General features: G+C 39.0%; 1 protein-coding gene across 1 annotated transcript in view; it reads right to left on the reverse strand.

Moving 5' to 3' along the window:
* Positions 1 to 20,742, reverse strand: part of LOC124804605 (protein polybromo-1) — a 334,390-nt gene that overhangs the window by 235,541 nt on the left and 78,107 nt on the right. The window contains exons 8-9 of the mRNA XM_047264803.1: positions 1,239 to 1,408; positions 1,048 to 1,160 (exon numbers count right to left, since the gene is read on the reverse strand). Of these exons, the coding sequence (XP_047120759.1) occupies positions 1,048 to 1,160; positions 1,239 to 1,408 (283 nt within the window). The remainder of the gene's footprint in view (positions 1 to 1,047; positions 1,161 to 1,238; positions 1,409 to 20,742) is intronic.

Below are 20,742 nucleotides of genomic sequence, written 5' to 3' on the forward strand. Positions count from 1 at the left end.
GATTATGTTTAATACCATCAGCACAACATGAAAGGACAACAGTGTAGTGCATTATAAATGTCCACTTGTTTTTATAATTACAGTTTTAGCATCTTTCATGGCAACAGTTCTGTTGCTTGGCACACCAAACATCAGAGGAGTTTTGTCCATGTTCACTATTTGGCTTGGTTACACGTGGGTTTCTCTCGATGTTGAATAATAAAGCGATGGAATAATAGTATTTTCTCTTCATACTCTTGTGGCATTTTCTGAGATATTTTGGTTTTGGTTCGCATACTAAGTCCATGATGCTTCATAAACCTGCAGCACCAACAAATTCCGCCCTTAAAGTCTGTTAAGTTCCACTGTAACACTAGCTTACGAGTGTGTATTTGAATCATTTTCATACTAATTTCAATGCCATTTTGTCAGTGTCCTTAAATCCATTTCAATGCATCATCATCTAGTTTTGGTCATTTTGCATTCAATCCTCTTTTGCAGATTTAGTCTTCTTCATTTTCTTTTTATTCCAGTTCTTATTTACTAGCCCACCAATCACAAATGGTTTCTTCTGTTGGTGGAGGGGCAAAATGCTGGTGACTACTTTGAAGGTCAGTAAAACTTTGAAACACATATATATTTTGTACGAGCTGTAAATAAATTGTTGCCACTATTAATGTTCCAACCCTCGTGTATTTTGGTATGGATGTACCCTGTGATCGATTACACTCTTACTGTCAGTTGACAACTGCATTTTTCAGTGGTCCACTTGACCCACTAGAGGTTTTTAGATTTTGGGTCAAATCATTTTGGCTGCACCGATGCTAAGGAAATAAAAGTACACCAAAGTGAGCTCCCAAATGCTTGTTGTCTTTGTATATCTGAGGGACAGTACAAATACATGCCCGAGATGCTGCCTGCTAACAACTTTTTTCCCCTCAAAAGTCATCCAGATTATCAGCAGACACAAAAAGCAATACCCCTCTCCGATCCAACTGCCAGTACCTAAAGAACACACAAAATGGCAATAAATGATCTCAGAGGCAAACATTGTACCAGGTTCCTTACCTGAAGCTTTTTTCGAATCTGAGAAAGAGATATAGGATTCTTTATCTCCTTATAGTAGTCTGGATAATATCTTCTTGATGGTAATTTCCAAAATGGTTCACTTAAGAGGTGGCCTACAACAAAGAAAAAACAACAGTAAACAAAAGAAAGAAGTTTGTATACCAATTTCAGAATCATAAACCACAATTTACCTTGGTTATTTGTATTGTTCTTTATGGTCTCATACAACTGCCAACGAGGATTGTCAGTGTCCTCTGCAGTATCTTCTTCTATAAGGCCTTCATCTTCAGATTCTTCCTCCTCATCTCTTAAGGCAGCTGTAATGGCAGATAAAGACTGGGACCCCCTAAGCCTCTTACTCCTGAAAATCAAAGTATTTATAATAAATATATTATGGAAATACAATACATATGTTATAAAATATGAACATGGAGGCTTCAGAGGCTTGGAGAGGCAGTACAAAGTCTTCAGCTAACAGTAATTGCTGTTTAATTACACCAAATTCATGGGAAAGTGGCACCTGTTGAATATCATCATAAATGATATACCACCCTAACAACTTTCTGTTTCTTCTAATTAACAAGAATACTTGCAGCAGCAAGCAAATCCCTTGTCGACAGTTGCACTCACAAAACCTAAACAAAAGTTAGTATCCAATTCCCAACAGCCAATACATTTTATGCCTTGAAATAGTTACAACTACCAAACCCTCCAAATCAAAAGTGTTTTCGCCAATCTATTTTTTCTTGCTTTTCTTTTTATTTGCATATTTCTTTCTCTCTTTCGTTTTTATTTCTTTCTGGTAGCTCAGTAAGTTGTTCTCATCTCACAAGGAAACCACATGCCTATCAGATTTTTGCAACATTTTTTTATATTTATGGTACATGAGTCCAGAACTAAAAACATCAATTTGCCAAAGCAGCTTGATATAACTCTCAAAAACCAGTGTCACAGATTAAAACCTAAGCCTATACATGGGACACAGACAAGCTGGCGGTGGCTCCATTACACTCCACTGGACTCATGGATGCCCATATGAATATTCCCAATATTCACATGTTGGGAACATTCACATGGGCATCTGTGGGTGCAGTGACACTCAAGCAAGGCATTGTGTGGTCAAGGAGTCTCTTACACTGGTTGCAGACGTCATACACCCATTCACGACAATCATGTTTCCCGATGGCAGTGGCATTTTTCAAAAAGATAATGCACGGTGTCACAAGGCCAGGAGTGTGATGGAGTGGTTTGAGAAACACAGTCACAAGTTCAAACTGTTCACAGTAATGAAGATGAAGTACTCATAGCTCCTAAGCAATGCACTGGACAGTCTATGTTCACTAGGCATTTTTGTCTTGTTTTGGTCCATAGTACTACTTCTCAAAATGTGGAAAGCAAAGAGCTTGCAGTAGGAGATATTTGTTTCACAGTATAGATGATGAAGTACTCATAGCTCTTAAGGTAATCATTTTACAGCCCTTGTTTACTAGACTTCTTTTTCTTCAAATGATCACTCCTGTCATATCCCAGGGTATTGACCATTCCTCCTGGGACACCCTGTATACATAACATTGAATATTACAGAACACAATATAGTTAAATTTATAAGAAAATTCCAGAACCTATTACAAAACATGAAAATGAATTAAAAAAATATATGCAGAAAGCAACATGCAAACTGGCAACCTTTCAAGTAAAATTCCACACCTCTACCCACTACACTATATGTACGAAGTTTCAGTTTAAATCTATGTCTCTGAACTTATAGTGTAATAAAGGCTTTGAACACCAATATATCATTAACTGATATGTAATTACAACTAATTGTACTGCAAATGACACTTTTTGATAAGTTTTTGACATGTTAGTGCCTTTAATTGACATACCTTCACTGGATGCAAATTATATTACTGTCACATCTAAACTGCACCCACATCAGTTTGTAGAATCTTCTCCACTTCCTCTAGGAGTATCCGTCATTCACCCAACAACAGTGATGAATAATCCTGGTGTCGAATGGTATTTTACCACAGGCCACTTGGTCTATCTTTCCTCCCTCCACATTTGAAAGTACACAAAAACTGCTGCACGGTGTCCAGCACTCGCCAATGTTGTTCCGTGATCAGGACAGATCCTACTGTCAGTACAATAGTAGCTTCCACCTTGTATTGTCAGTACGCATACTGCAGTGTGATCCTTCACCAATAACATTAAGCTGTCCTTCCTGAACCCTTTCAGCCGTCCCTGCACATATACTTTCAGAGACAAGTTGTGACTGCTTGTGAAAATTACTGATTTGAAGTTCTCCTTGAGCATTTACATTAGGGTGATCCCTTATTTTTGGACTTCAATATTTTTGAGTGCCTACCCTCCAGTTCGGTTTGAATGACTCTAAAAAATAGCTGTATAAAATTTCGTTGTTATCAAAACACTGTAACCTATGCTGATCCGAGTGCAAACTCTCTTGAGGAACATGATCTTTCTCAATATTCGCAGATGTTGCGCTGAAGTAACCTCTGCATTTCAGTATGCTCACGTGGTGCACAGTCAGTTGTTTATTTCTTCACTTAAAACTTCCGGGCTGATAGGCCGTGGTTGAAGTATAAAACTATCTCCCGACGTTTCGTCTCCGACTGCGGGAGACATCCTCGGAGGTAAAGCGGCGAACTGCGAAGAGAACTCGACAAAGCGCTGATTATATAGGCAGTACAGAGGGCGCCACAGTCGATCACGTGGGGTCGACTATGAGATTGTCTCTGGTAATGCCAACATTCTCGATTGAAAGTAATCAATCGTCACACTTGCGGTGCAACGCTGACATCCAAAATTTTATCCAGTTTAACACCTTCGTCTTTCCTGTTAAAATTATTACGATGTTTATCAATCTCGATAGCTTCTCTATACAAGCATGCATAATAATGTGAGGTTTTTGATATGACGCTCGTCTCGCTGAATTTTATTTCATGATCACCTTCCTGGTAAACATGTTCCGCTACGGCCGATTTATCCGTGTGACCCAGGCAGCAATTCCTCTTATGTTCAACAAGACAGGTGTTCACACTTCTCTTTGTGGTGCCGATGTAAACCTGTCCACAACTACAAGGAATTTTATATACCCCCGGTGTAGCCAAAGGGTCTCGTGCATCTTTTGCCAACCTTAAAAATTCTTTTATTTTTCTGGTGGATCTGAAAATAGTTTCCACCCCATACTTGCCTAAAACTTTTCCAATGCGGTCTGTGATCTTACTAATGAACGGAAGAAAAGCTTTGCCCTTGGACGACTGTTGTTCGTCGTTACTCCTGATTCTCTGCCTAGAGCGAAGTGCTCGATCTATATCCTTGCTAGAATAGCCATTCTTCACGAACGTTGACCGTAGATGTTCAATCTCATCTTTTAAATAAACAAGTTCACAAAGTTTGTACGCCTTGTCTACCAAAGTTTTCATTACACCGCTCCGACGATAAGAAGCTGCTTTGTAAAACAGAAGCATATCCACCTAGACTTTATGGCTTACCCAAAGTTCATAAACCTGGGATTCCGTTGTGGCCAATTGTCAGCGCTATAGGCGGACCAACACACGAGTTAGCTAGACACCTTGCCTCAATGCTGCAGCCTTATGTTGGTAGGACGGACAGTCATATTAAAAATTCAGCTCATTTCATTGACAAGTTAAGGAAACGAGCGTGGGCCCGGATGATATCCTCGTCAGTTTTGACGTTGTGTCGTTATTTACCATGACTCCGGTAAACGAAGCTATCTTATGCATAGCGGATATTTTTCCTACCGATATTGTGGCATTATTCCGACACTGCCTCACCACAACCTACTTTCAATACAATAATAACTTTTATGAACAGATTGACGGGGTGGCTATGGGCAGTCCTCTCAGTCCTGCTGTGGCTGACTTATTTATGGAGACTTTTGAACAACGGGCGTTGCAGACTGCCTGTAAGAGACCAGCCAGATGGTATCGCTACGTCGATGACACGTTTGTAGTATGCACACACGGAGCAGAGGAGTTGGATGCCTTCCTAACACATTTAAACAGCATTAATCTGAAAATCCAATTCACTATGGAGACGGAAAGGAATGGGCAATTGAACTTCCTGGATGTGTCTGTGATTAAATGACGGGACGGAACGTTGGGCCATAAGGTGCATAGAAAGCCCACACATACTGATTGTTATCTACACAAAGAATCAAACCACCACCCTAGACAAAAAAGAGGTGTAATGAAAACTTTGGTAGACAGGGCGTACAAACTTTGTGAACTTGTTTATTTAAAAAATGAGATTGAACATCTATGGTCAACGTTCGTGAAGAATGGCTATTCTAGCAAGGATATAGATCGAGCACTTCACTCTAGGCAGAGAATCAGGAGTAACGACGAACAACAGTCGTCCAAGGTCAAAGTTTTTCTTCCGTTCCTTAGTAAGATCACAGACCGCATTGGGAAAGTTTTAGGCAAGTATGGGGTGGAAACTATTTTCAGACCCACCAGAAAAATAAAAGAATTTTTAAGGTCGGCAAAAGAGGCACGAGACCCTTTGGCTACACCGGGGGTATATAAAATTCCTTGTAGTTGTGGACAGGTTTACATCGGCACCACAAAGAGAAGTGTGAACACCCGTCTTGTTGTACATAAGAGGAATTGCTGCCTGGGTCACACGGATAAATCGGCCGTAGCAGAACCTGTTTACCAGGAAGGTGATCATGAAATAAAATTCAGCGAGACGAGCGTCATATCAAAAACCTCACATTATTATGCACGCTTGTATAGAGAGGCTATCGAGATTGATAAACATCGTAATAATTTTAACAGGAAAGACGAAGGTGTTAAACTGGATAAAATTTGGATGTCAGCATTGCACCGCAAGCGTGACGATCGATTACTTTCAATCGAGAATGTTGGCATTACCAGAGACAATCTCATAGCCGACGCCACGTGATCGACTGTGGCACCCTCTGTACTGCCTATATAATCAGCGCTTCGTCGAGTTCTCTTCGCAGTTCGCCGCTTTACCTCCGAGGATGTCTCCCGCAGTCGGAGACGAAACGTCAGGAGAGAGTTTTATACTTCGACCACGGCCTATCAGCCCGGAAGTTTTAAGTGAAGACAATACCGGCCGTGAAAGCTTACATTGTATGATCAGTTGTTTATTTGTTACCATCAAACGGGGTGATTTCGGATGGTTTTGTCATTATTTTGACTGTAACTTTCATATATATTGTTAGATTAAATTGTTTGTTATGGAAGTGGTAGGGTATATGTGTAACGAATAAAATATCCCAGAACCAGAAAGTATATGTGTAGGTATATTTATCTGAGACAGTTAAATAAAGTGTCCGAAGTTACCCCATGGATTGGGGTGATTTCGGACACATGCGTCTTAAATCTCTGTCTGAAGTTACAGTATATAGATGGCGAATTAGGACAGTTACTGCCTTTCTTTTAACTATACACGTTTTTTATTTGATTTTGGTGACATTTTACATATTTTAAGGTAGCCCTTTGTTACGAATAAGGGATATGGAATGATATAATGAATTTTATATATTACAGATAAGTTTTTATTTTGCAATAAATTAAATAAAAATTTTTTACAGTTCTTAAATGAAATATCAGAAACAGACAGAAACAAACAAAGTAATTTAATTAAAAGGTCAAAATAATTTTTCTCACTCATCATTCTAAATTAAGTTGCAGACACTTCAAATAAACGATTGTCTTTGAGTCTAAAGCACATCTTCTCGAAAAATGAACATTCCTCTTTTCTCAACTGGTGTTGGAAGTATTTTCGAAATTTGCAATTTTTGTATTGTGACTCCATCGGGGACATTAGAAAACACAAATATATTTTTACTGTTCTCGTGTGGGCGCAAGAATTGCGCACTTACTTCCGTAGCACCAACATACTGCCTAGTTTGCTCCTTGTTTCCACATTTATATTTGCGTTCTGCAACAAGAAAAGCCTCTTCTTTCAGCAGTAAAACTTCATTGGATGATGTGTCATTTTCACTTTCACTAGTACTAGAAGCACTGTCACTTGTTTCAGCACTGTTTTCGTTTCCTTGAAAATCTCAGCCAGTGATTGATTTTCCAGGTTGAACTTCTAGTTTGCGGTGGCGGTGGGAGCTACCAAGCTTATTTGGAGGATAATGAATTTCTTTGAGCATTTATTCAAAAGTGGAAGACCACGTGTCTGCACTGCTTTGCTGACTCTCCTCATTATCAGGCAATTTTCGTAAGACATGATCTGGATCAAAAGGGATTAGGCCCGTGGCGCGAAATCCACCATTTATGTTTTCCTTGGAGTTCGCTGAAATTTTAGTCAGCGTCTTCCTCAGAAGAGATGGGAAGGCATCCTTGGAAATGGTCCCACAAGTGTGTTTCTTCCAATCAGTTAATACAGCTCGCCACGCTACTTTCATTGGCCTGAAGAAGCTTACATCGAGCAGTTGGAGGAGGTGCATGCTATTGGGGGGAAGGAGAATGAATGAAATATTGTTCCGCTCACTCTCTTCAATAACATATAAAGACACGTGATTGGATAAGTTGTCTCCAATCATGACTGGATAAGTTGTCTCCCTCTTCAAATAGGGCAAAGCGATTGTAAAGAACCTGTCTTCAAATACTGGCAGGTCAAACCATCCACTTTTGTTCCTACTGAAACGGGTTCCTTGTGGTCCATCTTCTTGCAACGTGCCCACAAATGCTCTGATTTGTACAGAACATACGGAGGAAGCAGTTTACCATCAGCACTACCATCCAGAATGAGATTTTCACTCTGCAGCAGAGTGTGCACTGATATGAAACTTCCTGACAGGTTAAAAATGCGTGACGGACTGGCACACAGTATTAATCTCCCAGGAAGTTTCATCAGCACTAGCTGCCATCATTATTGAGACACTAGATTTTGATGAGTCACTTTTTCAGCATGCTTACTCCCTCGTTTTGTAATTATCTGCTGCTTGCCTGGATCATCTGACATGTTGGTTTCATCATCATAGTTGATCGTGTTGCTAGGTGGGAGATTTTCCAGCTTTGCCTTGATATTGGAGAAAAACATCTTAACAGTCTCTTTGTTCACTTCTGCACGAGCTCGTTTAATATTTTCGCTTAAGCGAACGGAAAAATCTTCTGACTGTCGTTTGAGGAATAAATGCACCCATTCTTCTCCTGGCAAATTATGAAATTTCTTCTCTGTTCGGCCAGATTTATCAAGGCAGCCTTGAACTAAATATCTAATATCCAATTTAGTAAAGGGAAATCCCCAATGTGCAGCACTCAAGATACCTTGCTTTAACATTTCTTCTTCTTCATTTGGTACTGGCTGTCCTCCCATTTTTTTCGGATGTGCTTCCTGCACTTTATTTTGTAGGGTTGATATAGAAATACCATACAAATCACATGCTTTTTTTGTACGGTAATTTACCCCTCTGAATATCAAGAATAGCTTTATCTAAAAGAACCGTGTCGTAATTACACCGTACTGTAGCCTCCTGCTCTTTTACGTTCTTGGCATTGTCCAAAATCACAGTACACAGTTTTACAAAAACTGTCGTTATTTTATAACCTTGCACAAGAAACTCGACAAACTTTTACAGAAATTGTCTCAATGCTGTTAGCTACTGAGCACATCGACAATTACAGTTACAATATCTTCCCGATCGGCGCAGCAATAGAAAGTTTCCACTTTACGATAATGCATGGATTTTTTACACTGAAACTGTTCGTCAGTTATTCACCTAGGGAAACAACTGACGCAAAATAAAAGTTGTAGAAAGCAATAAATGCAATCTTGCGCTTAAAATAACTGATGCATGGACGTTAAAATAAGTAACTCTTTGTTTCTATGCAGTGGTAAAGAGCACATAAGCCATCATGTCCGAATTTGCCCCGGTGCCCGAAATTACCCCGTTTGACGGAACCATTTGTGTCACACATATTTCCCATTCGCTGTCTAAGATGTTACATCAATAATGAAGCACAAGGGAGCGTGTGTTTTGACAGGCAAGATAAAATCCCAAGTAATTGGATACAAATTACCATTAAATAGACAAATGTTGTAAGTTTTATTCTATAACATAAGGGAAGTAAAATTAACCATTAGTGAAAGTGCTAATCTTGTGGTTTGCAAATACATTATTTTCGTAAGAAAAAGAGAATTCTGGCAGAGCTATTCAGGATCATTCACAAAAACTTATGAAGTTGCTTTTAGAGTGGAGAAATTTGCAAAGAAAGTGTCCAAATGTTTTTAAGCGTTGTGAAGAGAAGTTAATAAATACTTCGGATAATTATTTGAGTTCACATGCTAGTACTCTACAAACAATCAAGATGGAACAAGACGGGACGTTTTTACTTCGATAGATACAGCTAGGGCGAAAAGGCTGCCTTGCAGGAATAGACCAAATACTTACTGATCAAGAAGAGGAGGCAAGGCAGAGAAAATTGGAAGAAGAGAAAAGGCAAGTGAAACAAAAGTACAGAACATCTACTTCTAGATCTTCTGCTGTACTTACTTCATCACCTAATGACTCAACCTTTTTTCACGTTAAGATGAAATTGATGTTGGTGATGGTGAGTTCTGACAACATACTTCTGAGAGTAGTTCATTGAAGAATGCTGCAAGATGATGTAGCAAATATTTTATTACTTAAAAATTAGCATCTGTCTTGGATAGACGCCAGCTGGATGTAAGAGACTCTATATACATACTTCAGGTGGCAGCATATGCAACTGGTCGCAATATTGAACAGCTCTGCTTCAAAAAATATTCAGACAGAAGAAAAGGGGAGAAGTGTCTGAAACAATAAAAAAAGCTTTCAAGAATGATGTTTTGGGATAGTAAACAGTCACCAGAATTAAATGTCTATGACCCAAAAGAAGAAAGACTTCCAATCAGTGCTACATTTGGAGACAGTAAACAGCTCACTGACATTCTAATATTACACAATGGTTCTGGCAAAGAACAAGCGAATGTTCTTTACGCATTGAAGACAATGTCCAAAATCTCTGCAGCGATACAACTGCCTCGAACACTGGCCATCTTAAGGACCGAGCGAGGTGGCGCAGTGGGTAGCATACTGGACTCGCATTTGGGAGGACGACGGTTCAATCCCGCATCCCGCCATCCTGATTTAGGTTTTCCGTGATTTCCCTAAATCGCTCCAGACAAATGCCGGTATGGTTCCTCTGAAAGGGCACGGCCGATTTCCTTCCCGGTCGTTCCCTGATCCGACGAGACCGATGACCTCGCTGTTTGGTCTCTTCCCACAAACAACCCAATCCAACCCAACCCCATCTTAAGGGGCATGTACCTTACCACTACATAAACAGGACAAGGAGTTGTATTTCCCATGCTGTCATCACATTATGAACTCATTTTAAAAAGTGTATTTGAATGTAACATATGTGGTATAACGAGCAGCCCTGACATAACAGTATGTAAACTAGGAAAGTATCAATGTTAGTAATTTTCACACTTCCTAAAGAATTGTGGATCTGTTTTCTAAAGAGTCAAAAATTAATATGTTTTCGTGCCTTCAGTGCAACAGAGCTATAAAAGCTCCTCTTCTGGATCCCTGTTTCTTGTAAGATCCGATATCACGAAAGAATAGATTCCATGATTTCAAAGGCAGCCTTAAGGAACTTACGTCATCATTTGTGGTATCTATCATAACAGCTGTCACTCACACGTTCTTTAATGATGAAGTACATGTAAAAACCAAAAACAAAATGGTTGAAAATTTGGACAGAAAGAATCCAGAACTGGAAAAGAGATATATTCCTTTTTGTGGAGAACTGGATGGACACTCATACGGTAAGTTCAATGTTATTCTGATTACGTTTTATTATTGGTTTTAATTTGTTATTTTACATCTCCTAATTCACTTTTGTCCTCATTTCAGAGAAAATATTAGTCTACTTTGTGTCCAGCGAGAGGAAATACCTCTTATTATCTTACCTGAAGATTGTGGACACTAAGTTTCTTCAAGAATGCCCTTCGATATGACAGATTTTCTTTTCATTGCTCTCAACAGTTGCATGTACCAAATCACAGTGATATGTAAAGCCTTTAACCAAGAATATGTCACTTACTGTCTTTTATTATCATAAACTGTACCAAAGCAATGCATTTACAAGTAGTCTTTAACATGCTGCTAGTTTGAAACATTATACCGGATGTCTCACCTAACTCTGCTACCTCAAATGTATCTGGAACAACAATAGATATTCAAAAACAGTTTTCACCAGCATGAACGTATGGCAGGGGCTTAGGAAACCAAATACTATGCTAAATTTTAAAGTGTAAACAAATACTTTTTTTCAACACAAACTTGCGTATTTTTCAATGGACACCCCCTATTATTTCCTATGCAATCAATAGCATGGAAAAAATCATAAAAATCATGGCGTTGGTTGCATCGCAATACGTAAATTACACCCCGAGAAAATGCAAAGTGAAGTTGACGCTTGAAATAAATGAAACGCAGAGGTAGCGCACGTCCTGAGACTCAAGAGTGCACCGCACGCTGCCGGTAATCATGATGCGATTGACGTACTACGTCAGTGGAGTGTTAATGTATGGTGTGGTATTGTATGATAACACATCATTGGCCCATATCTCATTAATGGCACTCCTAAAGGGGGATAGTTTAGCCCCTTCTTGAGCTGTATCTTACTTGAACCAGTCCACCTATTATAATGCGTCAAATAATGTGGTATCAGAATGATGGATGTGCTGCGCACAGTGTTTATTGTCGTGAAATGACAACTAGAGGTACGATTAGTGGTAACACACTTTGTTTCACTTCTCCAAACCTCATACGTTCTGAAATACGTGGCTTGTGAAGGATAGTAACAGTGTCACAGTTTCTGACGTAATGCATCGCATGTAGTACTGTGCTCAGGGAAGGGGTTGCCTGCACTGGCGCTTATATCCTGCCATAAATATACCAGTATCACTATGGCACGCTCTACCTTCAGTGTAGAAGTGTCAACTAATCTGGTCTGCTGAACTGCTCTCATACTGTAACGTAATTCACAACACTATCACATTAAAACCTGTTTTCTTGTGGCTTGTTACATTTGCTGTCATCTAGTCGATATGCCGGCCTTCAGTAATGAAGAAAACTAGATATTTCACAGAAATGCAACCGCAGCTGTGACACTGTATGCTGAACGCTACCCAGATCAGCAGTATCCTTCATGTCAAACCATTGACAACAACTGCAAGACACTCATGGGAGCAGGAAGCTGGGCTCCCACAAAACGTTGACATACAGCGCCAGTGACTGGCAATGGAAATGAAATTGCTGCTCTGGCCGCTGTAGCACACAGTCCTCTGGTGGGTGTACGAGAAATTGTATGAGGTGTAGGAATAAGCCACAGTAGTGCGTGCAGAACCTTTCATCGGCATCGGTTTCATCCGTTCCGTATCTCACTGCACCAAGAACTGTACGGGAATGACTTTTAATCCCACATTGCATTCTGCCATTTTACACTTCAGCAGTTGCAAGGTAATCCAAAATTCCTAAGCAATACATTGTTTATGGACAAGGCTTCTTTTACAAATCATGGTAATGTGAATCTGTGGAACATGCACTACTGATCTGTGTGAAATCCCCACAGGATTCGCCAAGTTGCTCATCAATGACAGTGGAGTGTCAATGTTTGGTGCAGTATCATTGCTAACTGTGTTGTAGGTCCCTATTTTTACCATGGAACATTGAATGGACAGCGATATGCACCACTTCTTCAACACACCCACGCGCTCCTCATGGAGGACCTAGGATTGGAAACTCGTCTATTAATGTGGTTCCAACATGATGGATGTCCCGCACGCAATGCAAAAGTTGCCAGAGAGGTTATAGATATGACATTTCCAAATAGGTGGATGGGGCAGGGAGGTACTGTGCGATCGCCAGTACGGTCCCGACTTGACACCATTAGACTTCTTTCTCTGGGGCACAGTGAGAGACAGTGTATCAAGAACCCCCCAACAACAGTAGGGGGCATGCAACATCATATTACTGTGGCGTATGCGGAAATATCTGTAGAAACTCCATAATCTGCACAACTCTCTCTCGTTACCCGTCTGCAAACGTGTATTGAAGTGACACAGTTTCATTGGTCAAGATGTAGGTGTATTTTCTATACTGGATGTAATGCACAACATAGCACCAGTAAATGTGTTTAGCAATGTGAATTAAAGTGTGTTATATCTAACTGTAGCTCTAGTTGTCATTTCGCTAGAACAAACCTATGTTTACAATTTGAAAAATGTAACTTTGCGTTGGATGTGTTACTTGTTTATTTTTGTGGATTGTGCATACCTTCCCATTGTATGAGCCCCTGATGCAGGCAGTGTGAGGTGCACGCTTGAGTCTAAGGACGTGCACTAGCTGTGTGCTTCATTTATTTCAAGCGTCAACTTCTCTTCGCAATTTCTTGGGACGTAATTGACATATTGCGATGCAACCAGCGCCATGATTTTTGTGATTTTTCATGCTATTGATTGCATGCGAAAGAATAGGGGGTGTCCAACTGAAAATACGCAAGTTTGTGTTAAAAATAGTATTTTTTTACGTTTTAAAATTTCGCATAGTATTTGGTTTCCTAAGCCCCTGTTGTATGTTCATGCTGGTGAAAACCATTTTTGAATATCTGTTGTTGTTCCAGAGATATTTGAGGTGGCAGAGTTAGGTGAGACACACTGTATATGAACAGCATGTGCGTTATAATATAAAAACCACAAAATACAGGCTTTGACCAAAAAAAAAATACTCGAATACTGAATATCGTAAGTTCTGCTTATGACTTGTGATCTTGCATTTCACTGGTCAAGTTCCTCTCCAGCAAGAAAAAATCTGACATATCTGATTCTACTATCCACACATGGGAATGTGTCTGTATCATATGCTGTACCATGCAATACAAACACACATCTGAGAGAAAACAATTGTACACAGCCTCTACTGGAACCTTATCTTGGGCAGCATTGTGAGATTACAGACTGGCTACTCAAACTTGGAAAAATTCCCTCAGAATTCCAGATGTGAGGAGGAAGATTGCTTTCAAGAAGTTCCTGATAAATTAATGGTGAGTGGAAAAGAAGGGGAGGAGAGTCAGCTGAGCTACATACCAGCCATAAGCAGTAGTTTATATGGAATAATGATCAATATATATTACACAAGTAAGTGCACAATGCATGTGCCACTAAAACTCTGAAGTGAGTCCTGATATGATGAAGCGAGTTATATGGTGTGGTAGCCCTCTATCTCCCATCCATGAAGAAGGTTCCCGTTTTTACCTTAAAGGTGTCCTTTTGAAGATATAATGGCTGGGAAGTTTTGCCCTACAAAAATTTCTAAAACATTCCAGAACATTTGAGTGAATTTGAGAACATACCACAACACAATGATCCGTGGTGATTTGGAATGTTGGGAATAGTCTGGAACATTTGGGAAGATTCTAGAACACTCCTAAACATTGCGGACAACTCAAAGCCTTTTTGTATGTTTTGGAATTTGCCACAGGTGGGGCTACCCACCATTAGGTGTATATAAAGCAAGACACATCGTGAGTTCGAACGTCAATTTCTTATCAGTGAGGAAGGAAGGAATTGGAAAAGTAGTGCAGTGAGTGAACAAAAAAGAACAGTGTGAATAGTCAAAGTGATGCAGCGACTGAACATAATCGAAAATAAAGTGTGACAAGTGTGTGAAGTGTACTTAATGTATTTGTCAATAAAAAGTTGATTCAATTTATATTTTAGATAATGCGCAAATGTAAAAGAGGTCTTGCCAATTCTGAAGCAAAATGGTGAAAATAAGAACAGAGGAAAAATGAAACAGACACAGAGCTCAAAGCATGTTTAAGTTCCCAACGAACGACAATGAACACCATGACAAGCAGAGAAACCAAAGAACAATGAAATGATGGACTGAACAATCAAGAATTGTGACACAATCTAATAATAAAAGACTGTGAACTTAACCCAGCCATGAAAATATCATCCTCTGAGAAGTACAGACAAGGGCAAGTAAACAGTACAACCTCACAAATGAAGCATTCCACTACAACCCAACAAAAGAATATAACAAAGACAAACATGTCATAATCACAAAAATGTGTAACATCTGCCAATTTTGCAATGCAAAAAAAATTCTGTTTCATGAATGGAAAAATTCGATTACCATCACTGGAAACCTCTCCGCAAGGAATTTTTACATTACATGACAGGGAAAATTCAGAATCAAAACACTTTCTTCAAAATGTAAGTGTGTACAACGCTTGCTTCCAAATGACTTCTTTCGATATCTGTTCGATCAATACTAACAAAGATGAAATTGACTTTTTTTTCCATTCAAGGACAAATCTATCACAACATGGGATCATTACCACCACCACCACCACCCATCGAAGACCATAAATTTCTGCAAGTACATTTCATCAGAAATAAAGAATCAGAAATTGATCAACAATGCACAAGTACCAGCGGATCAAGATGGCGCCGATAGAGAAAGTATGTGTAGGTTCAGCTCCCAGTTATGAAGATAAAAGTAATAGTAATTGTAAATTGTGTATCAGAAAAGTTTGTAAAGGAATTCAGTGTAGAACCTGCAAGTACTGGTTTCATGAAAATTGCTGCAAGATCAACTTAAAACTCGTAACTGATGACTATTTGTGGACCTGTGGGCCGTGCATAGCAGCTGCGTGTGAAAGTAAATTTTCAAACATTATCAAAAATAAGGACGAAATAATCCGAATGCTACAAACCAATATGGAAGTGCTAGAAGTGAAATACGCTGTCCTCCAAGACCGATATACAGCTCTACAAAACAGTAGTGCTTCGACAGTGTGTGTAGATCGGTGTTATGTACGTCGTGAAAACGTAACCGTCGACGACGCCACATTTATATACAAGAAAGGAAACCCACAAGTGAATAAAGAAGCCTCAACAGTGGACAAAGTTCAGTGCTTGATAAACCGTGATAATTCAAATAACAAAAACAGTGCATCTAAAATTGTAGTTGACGGCAACATGTGTACACAAAACACGCGTGGTAGCGTAAGAAAAAGTTCCGACCGCGTACGTAAACAAACACAACGGAAAAATAACGTAAAAATTTTTGGAGACAGTCATGCTCGCAATATTTCGACATGCATGTCGAACTTCACTCAAGATGGTTCGTGTATATCAGCAATTGTTAAACCAGGAGCAAAATTTGTGAATGTGGTAGAAGGCATACACACAGAATGTGCTAAATTCACGGAAAAAGACTGTGTTGCGATAATCGCAGGAGCAAACGATGTTTATTGCAACGAGGCCAGCACTTTCATTAAAAAGCTACTCGTATTGCTGCAGTTATTACAGCATACAAACATAATACTAACAACTGTGCCCACGAGATATGACCTGGCAGACTGGTCTTGTGTGAACAGAGAAATTCGCCTAACGAATAGTAAACTGAAACACTTTTGCACTATGAAGTTTACGAATGTGACACTACTGGATACAGACAGGTATGAGAGACACTGCTTCACAAAGCATGGACTACATCTAAACCAGTTTGGCAAAAATAAACTAGCAGCAGACATTGGAAAAGCTTTTCATGAAATAATAGGCCTAAACAACAACGATCATGAAAGCAGACCAGTCATAGCCCTAACTAACGAGGGAAACTAGTGAGCTGGTCCAACTCTAGCAGGATTTGGTCCAGTAACAAAAATCTGCAACAAGTAATTAATACACAAACGAAAGTTCACTCAAACAGCAATACAATTAAAGACAAACAAAAGCTAACAGTGTTTCATCAGAACATAAGAGGCCTATACTGCAAGCTGGATCAGTTCACAGCAAATAAAGACGACACAAAAGGTATAAACAGTGCCCACATTCTGTGTCTAACAGAACACCACATCACTGCTGGTATTGAAGTGGTCCCTATTCCCAGCTATGTTTTGGCAACGTCTTATTGCAGGAACTATATGGACAAAGGAGGAGTAGCTGTATATGTAAAAAAACAATGTCTTGTTCACGGCAATAGATGTACAAAGATTTTGCTTTGAGCTACATTTTGAAGTATGTGCTATAGAGGTGCCAGACACTGTCTCCAGATCAACAGTTGTGGCAGTTTACAGGGCACCATCTGATAATTTTAAAGTGTTTGTTAAACAATTAAATACTCTTTTGTTGTACTTAAGTAGAAAAAATAGGGGCATGGTAGTTGTTGGGGATTTTAACATAGATTTCTTGGTTAATTCTCCCTGCAAGGTGGAGTTTGAAAATCTCATGGGCACGTACAACCTTGTTCCCGTGGTTAGCTCGCCCACCAGAACCACAACCTCTTCCAGTACTCTCATTGATAACATTTTTGTTGATCAGAGTAAAGTCAACCACATTAATATTGAAATGGTTATAAATGGTCTGTCTGACCATGACGGACGAGTTACTTTCAACAGCTTGGGAATTCCTCTGAGTGACACCTCACTTAGATGGAAAACAGTAAGGAAAATAAGTGAGGAAGCTATTCAAACGTTCAGATCATGTCTTCAGCATACTGACTGGACACCTGTTTATCTAGCAGAAACTGCTAATTCAAAATACAATTTATTCACAAATGAGATAGCAGGTACCTTTGAAAGTGTATTTCCAAAAAAGTCATACAGGGTCCAACCTGCTAGGTCTGCAAAAAAAAACCATGGCTCACTAAGGGCATCATAGCTTCCTGTCAGAGAAAAAGACAACTCTACATAGCATCAATGACTTCTAACAACCCTGCTCAGCTAAAACATTATAAACTCTACTGTAAAATTCTTGCCAAAGTAATTAAAAACTCTAAAAGTATGTGTATAGCATCTGAAATTACTAGTTCTGAAAATAAAATTAAAACAATCTGGAATGTGATGAAGAGAGAAACAGGGACTGTAAACTACACCAAAGACAAAAATATTGTTTTAACTGTTGACAACTCAGAGATAACTAATAGTGAGGAAATTGCTGAAATCTTTAACCAACATTTTTTAACTGTCCCAACACAGATAGGTTGCTATGGTTCTGTAGATAAAGCTGCCTGTATAATGAAAAATAATTTTCCAGAACCTTTCAGTCAAATAAGTGTGTTTCCCATTATTGCCAATGAAATCAAAAAAAATCATACAGTCTTTGAAAAATAAACATTCTGCTGGTATCGACGATATTTCAAGCAAGCTGTTGAAGGCTTGCTGTAGTGAAGTGGCCGAAGTTTTGTCTCACATCTGCAACACATCCATGCAACAAGGAGTGTTTCCAGACGGAATGAAATACTCTGTTGTCAGGCCCCTGTACAAAGCAGGGGATGCTACAAATGTGTCAAACTATCGCCCTATCTCTCTATTAACAACATTTTCAAAAGTCCTAGAAAAAGCTCTGTACAACAGGATTGTGGCACACCTTGGTGACCTGAACATCATTAACAGTCAGCAGTTTGGTTTTCAAAAGGGAGTTTCAATAGATAACGCAATTTTCTCATTCACAAATGATGTTCTAGAGTCTATAAACAGCAAGAGGCTGCCAATTGGTGTCTTATGCGACCTATCAAAGGCGTTCGACTGTGTAGATCACCAGATACTCTTCAAGAAGGCCTGTCATTATGGAATTACAGGACCTGTAGGGAACTGGTTAAAATCGTACCTCGAAAATAGGAAGCAGAAGATTATTCTAGATGTTTCAGATAGTGCATCACAATATATAGTGGACTCTGAGTGGGGAATTGTGCAGCATGGAGTGCCACAGGGATCAGTGCTTGGGCCCTTGCTGTTCCTCATATATGTTAATGACCTGCCTTTATCCATCAATAAGCAGTGTGAATTTACAATGTTCGCTGACGATACGAGCATTGTGGTGGATAATGTGTCAACTACTGACTTAGAATCCGAGGTCAATGATATCCTTAAAGAAGTTCTGGGTTGGTTTAGTATTAACTCCCTTTCAATAAACCCGAAAAAAACCAATTTTATCCAGTTCCAGACAACCCACAAAAACCCAAAAGAAATAGTTATCACACAGAATGATCAGATGATAAAGCAAGTGTACTTATCAAAATTCCTAGGTGTATACGTGGACAGTAGGCTGAACTGGGAACATCACGTTCTACAAACACTAAAACGGCTGACGTCTGCAACATTTGCTTTACGAATTTTGTCACGCTTCAATGACATTACCATCTCAAAGTCAGCTTACTTCGGCTATTTTCATTCAGTCATGTGTTATGGCATCATATTCTGGGGCAATACACCTGCTGCAAAGAAAATCCTCACAGCACAAAAAAGAGCAATAAGAATCATTTGTGGTGTACCCCCACGAACCTCATGTCGAAATCTTTTTAAACGACTTGAAATACTGACAGCAACATCTCAGTACATATATTCACTGATGTGCTTCATAATAAATAACCCCACTCTGTCTGAAACGAATTGCCTACATCATGAACATAACACCAGAAGAAAAGAGGATTTCCACTGTGAGTTAAAGAACTTGACACTTATTCAGAAAGGGGTAAAGTACGCTGGAACGAAAATTTTCAATTCCCTACCCAACAGCATCAAAAGTATAAGGAGTAGTACATCAGTATTTAAACGTAGCTTGAAAAATTATTTACTTGAGACCTCACTTTATTCACTAGAGGAATTCTTTCAGAGAAATAAGTAAAACCCAGATTTGAAAGATGTTTTTAAATTTTTTGACACTGTTTACTGTTAAACTAAGGTAATAATGCCCTAATGTAAAAATTCCTGTTTTTCTCATTTCCATTTTTGGGTCACTTTTAAACCCAAAGTGGGAAGTTTTGATTACTGTTCAAGGTTAAAATAAATGCAATAATGCCCTAAATATGAAACTGCTATCTTCACATTTATGTTGACTAGTTTTTAAGCTACTAAGTATGACTTTTGTGCACTGTTATTAATACTATAACAATGTCTTTATTCTATGTATTTTATTATGTATATTGACACGTTCCAGATCTGAGTGACTTGCTCACATGTACAGATCTATGGAACAAGTATATAAATAAATAAAGACAAGAAGTAGTCCAACATCTTACACAAATACAATCAACTGATTCACATATTCTAAACAGCACTAGATCAAATGATTCCTGATGACTATAAAGTTATAATTCGAACTGACAAAAGACCACACGGAGAATGTGAACATCAATTTAATGCAGCTCAGATAGACAAAGTCGCCATTGTAGCTATGAACCATGAAAACACAAGCTGTGACAATTGTACAATGAAGAAGAGAAGCACTACAACACACTGCAGAGACACCATTCATATGATACCCTCCAATATCCACTAATATTTCTGCACAGAGGGGACAGATATCAATTTAATGTGAAACAAATCCAACATGAAACAGGCGTAGAAACAAAAACAAAAAAAAGTGAATTCCAAGGAGTTCTACGATTACCACTTACTGATCAGAGACAATAAAACATACAACCACATTCTCAACACTCGCCGTTTATCCCAGCAATTCCTGGTAGATATGTATGCAAAAATAGAATTGAAACAGTGATTTAAATAAGACTTAATAAGAAGCAACTATTCTCTGAAGAATACATCCCCCTTCGAGATGCAATCATTGTCAGTTTACAAGCCTAATTCTCATCATTTGCGCGAGGTATTACTATTTTGTTTC

The sequence above is a fragment of the Schistocerca piceifrons genome, chromosome 7, assembly GCF_021461385.2.
Source record: "Schistocerca piceifrons isolate TAMUIC-IGC-003096 chromosome 7, iqSchPice1.1, whole genome shotgun sequence".
Lineage (NCBI taxonomy): Eukaryota > Metazoa > Arthropoda > Insecta > Orthoptera > Acrididae > Schistocerca > Schistocerca piceifrons.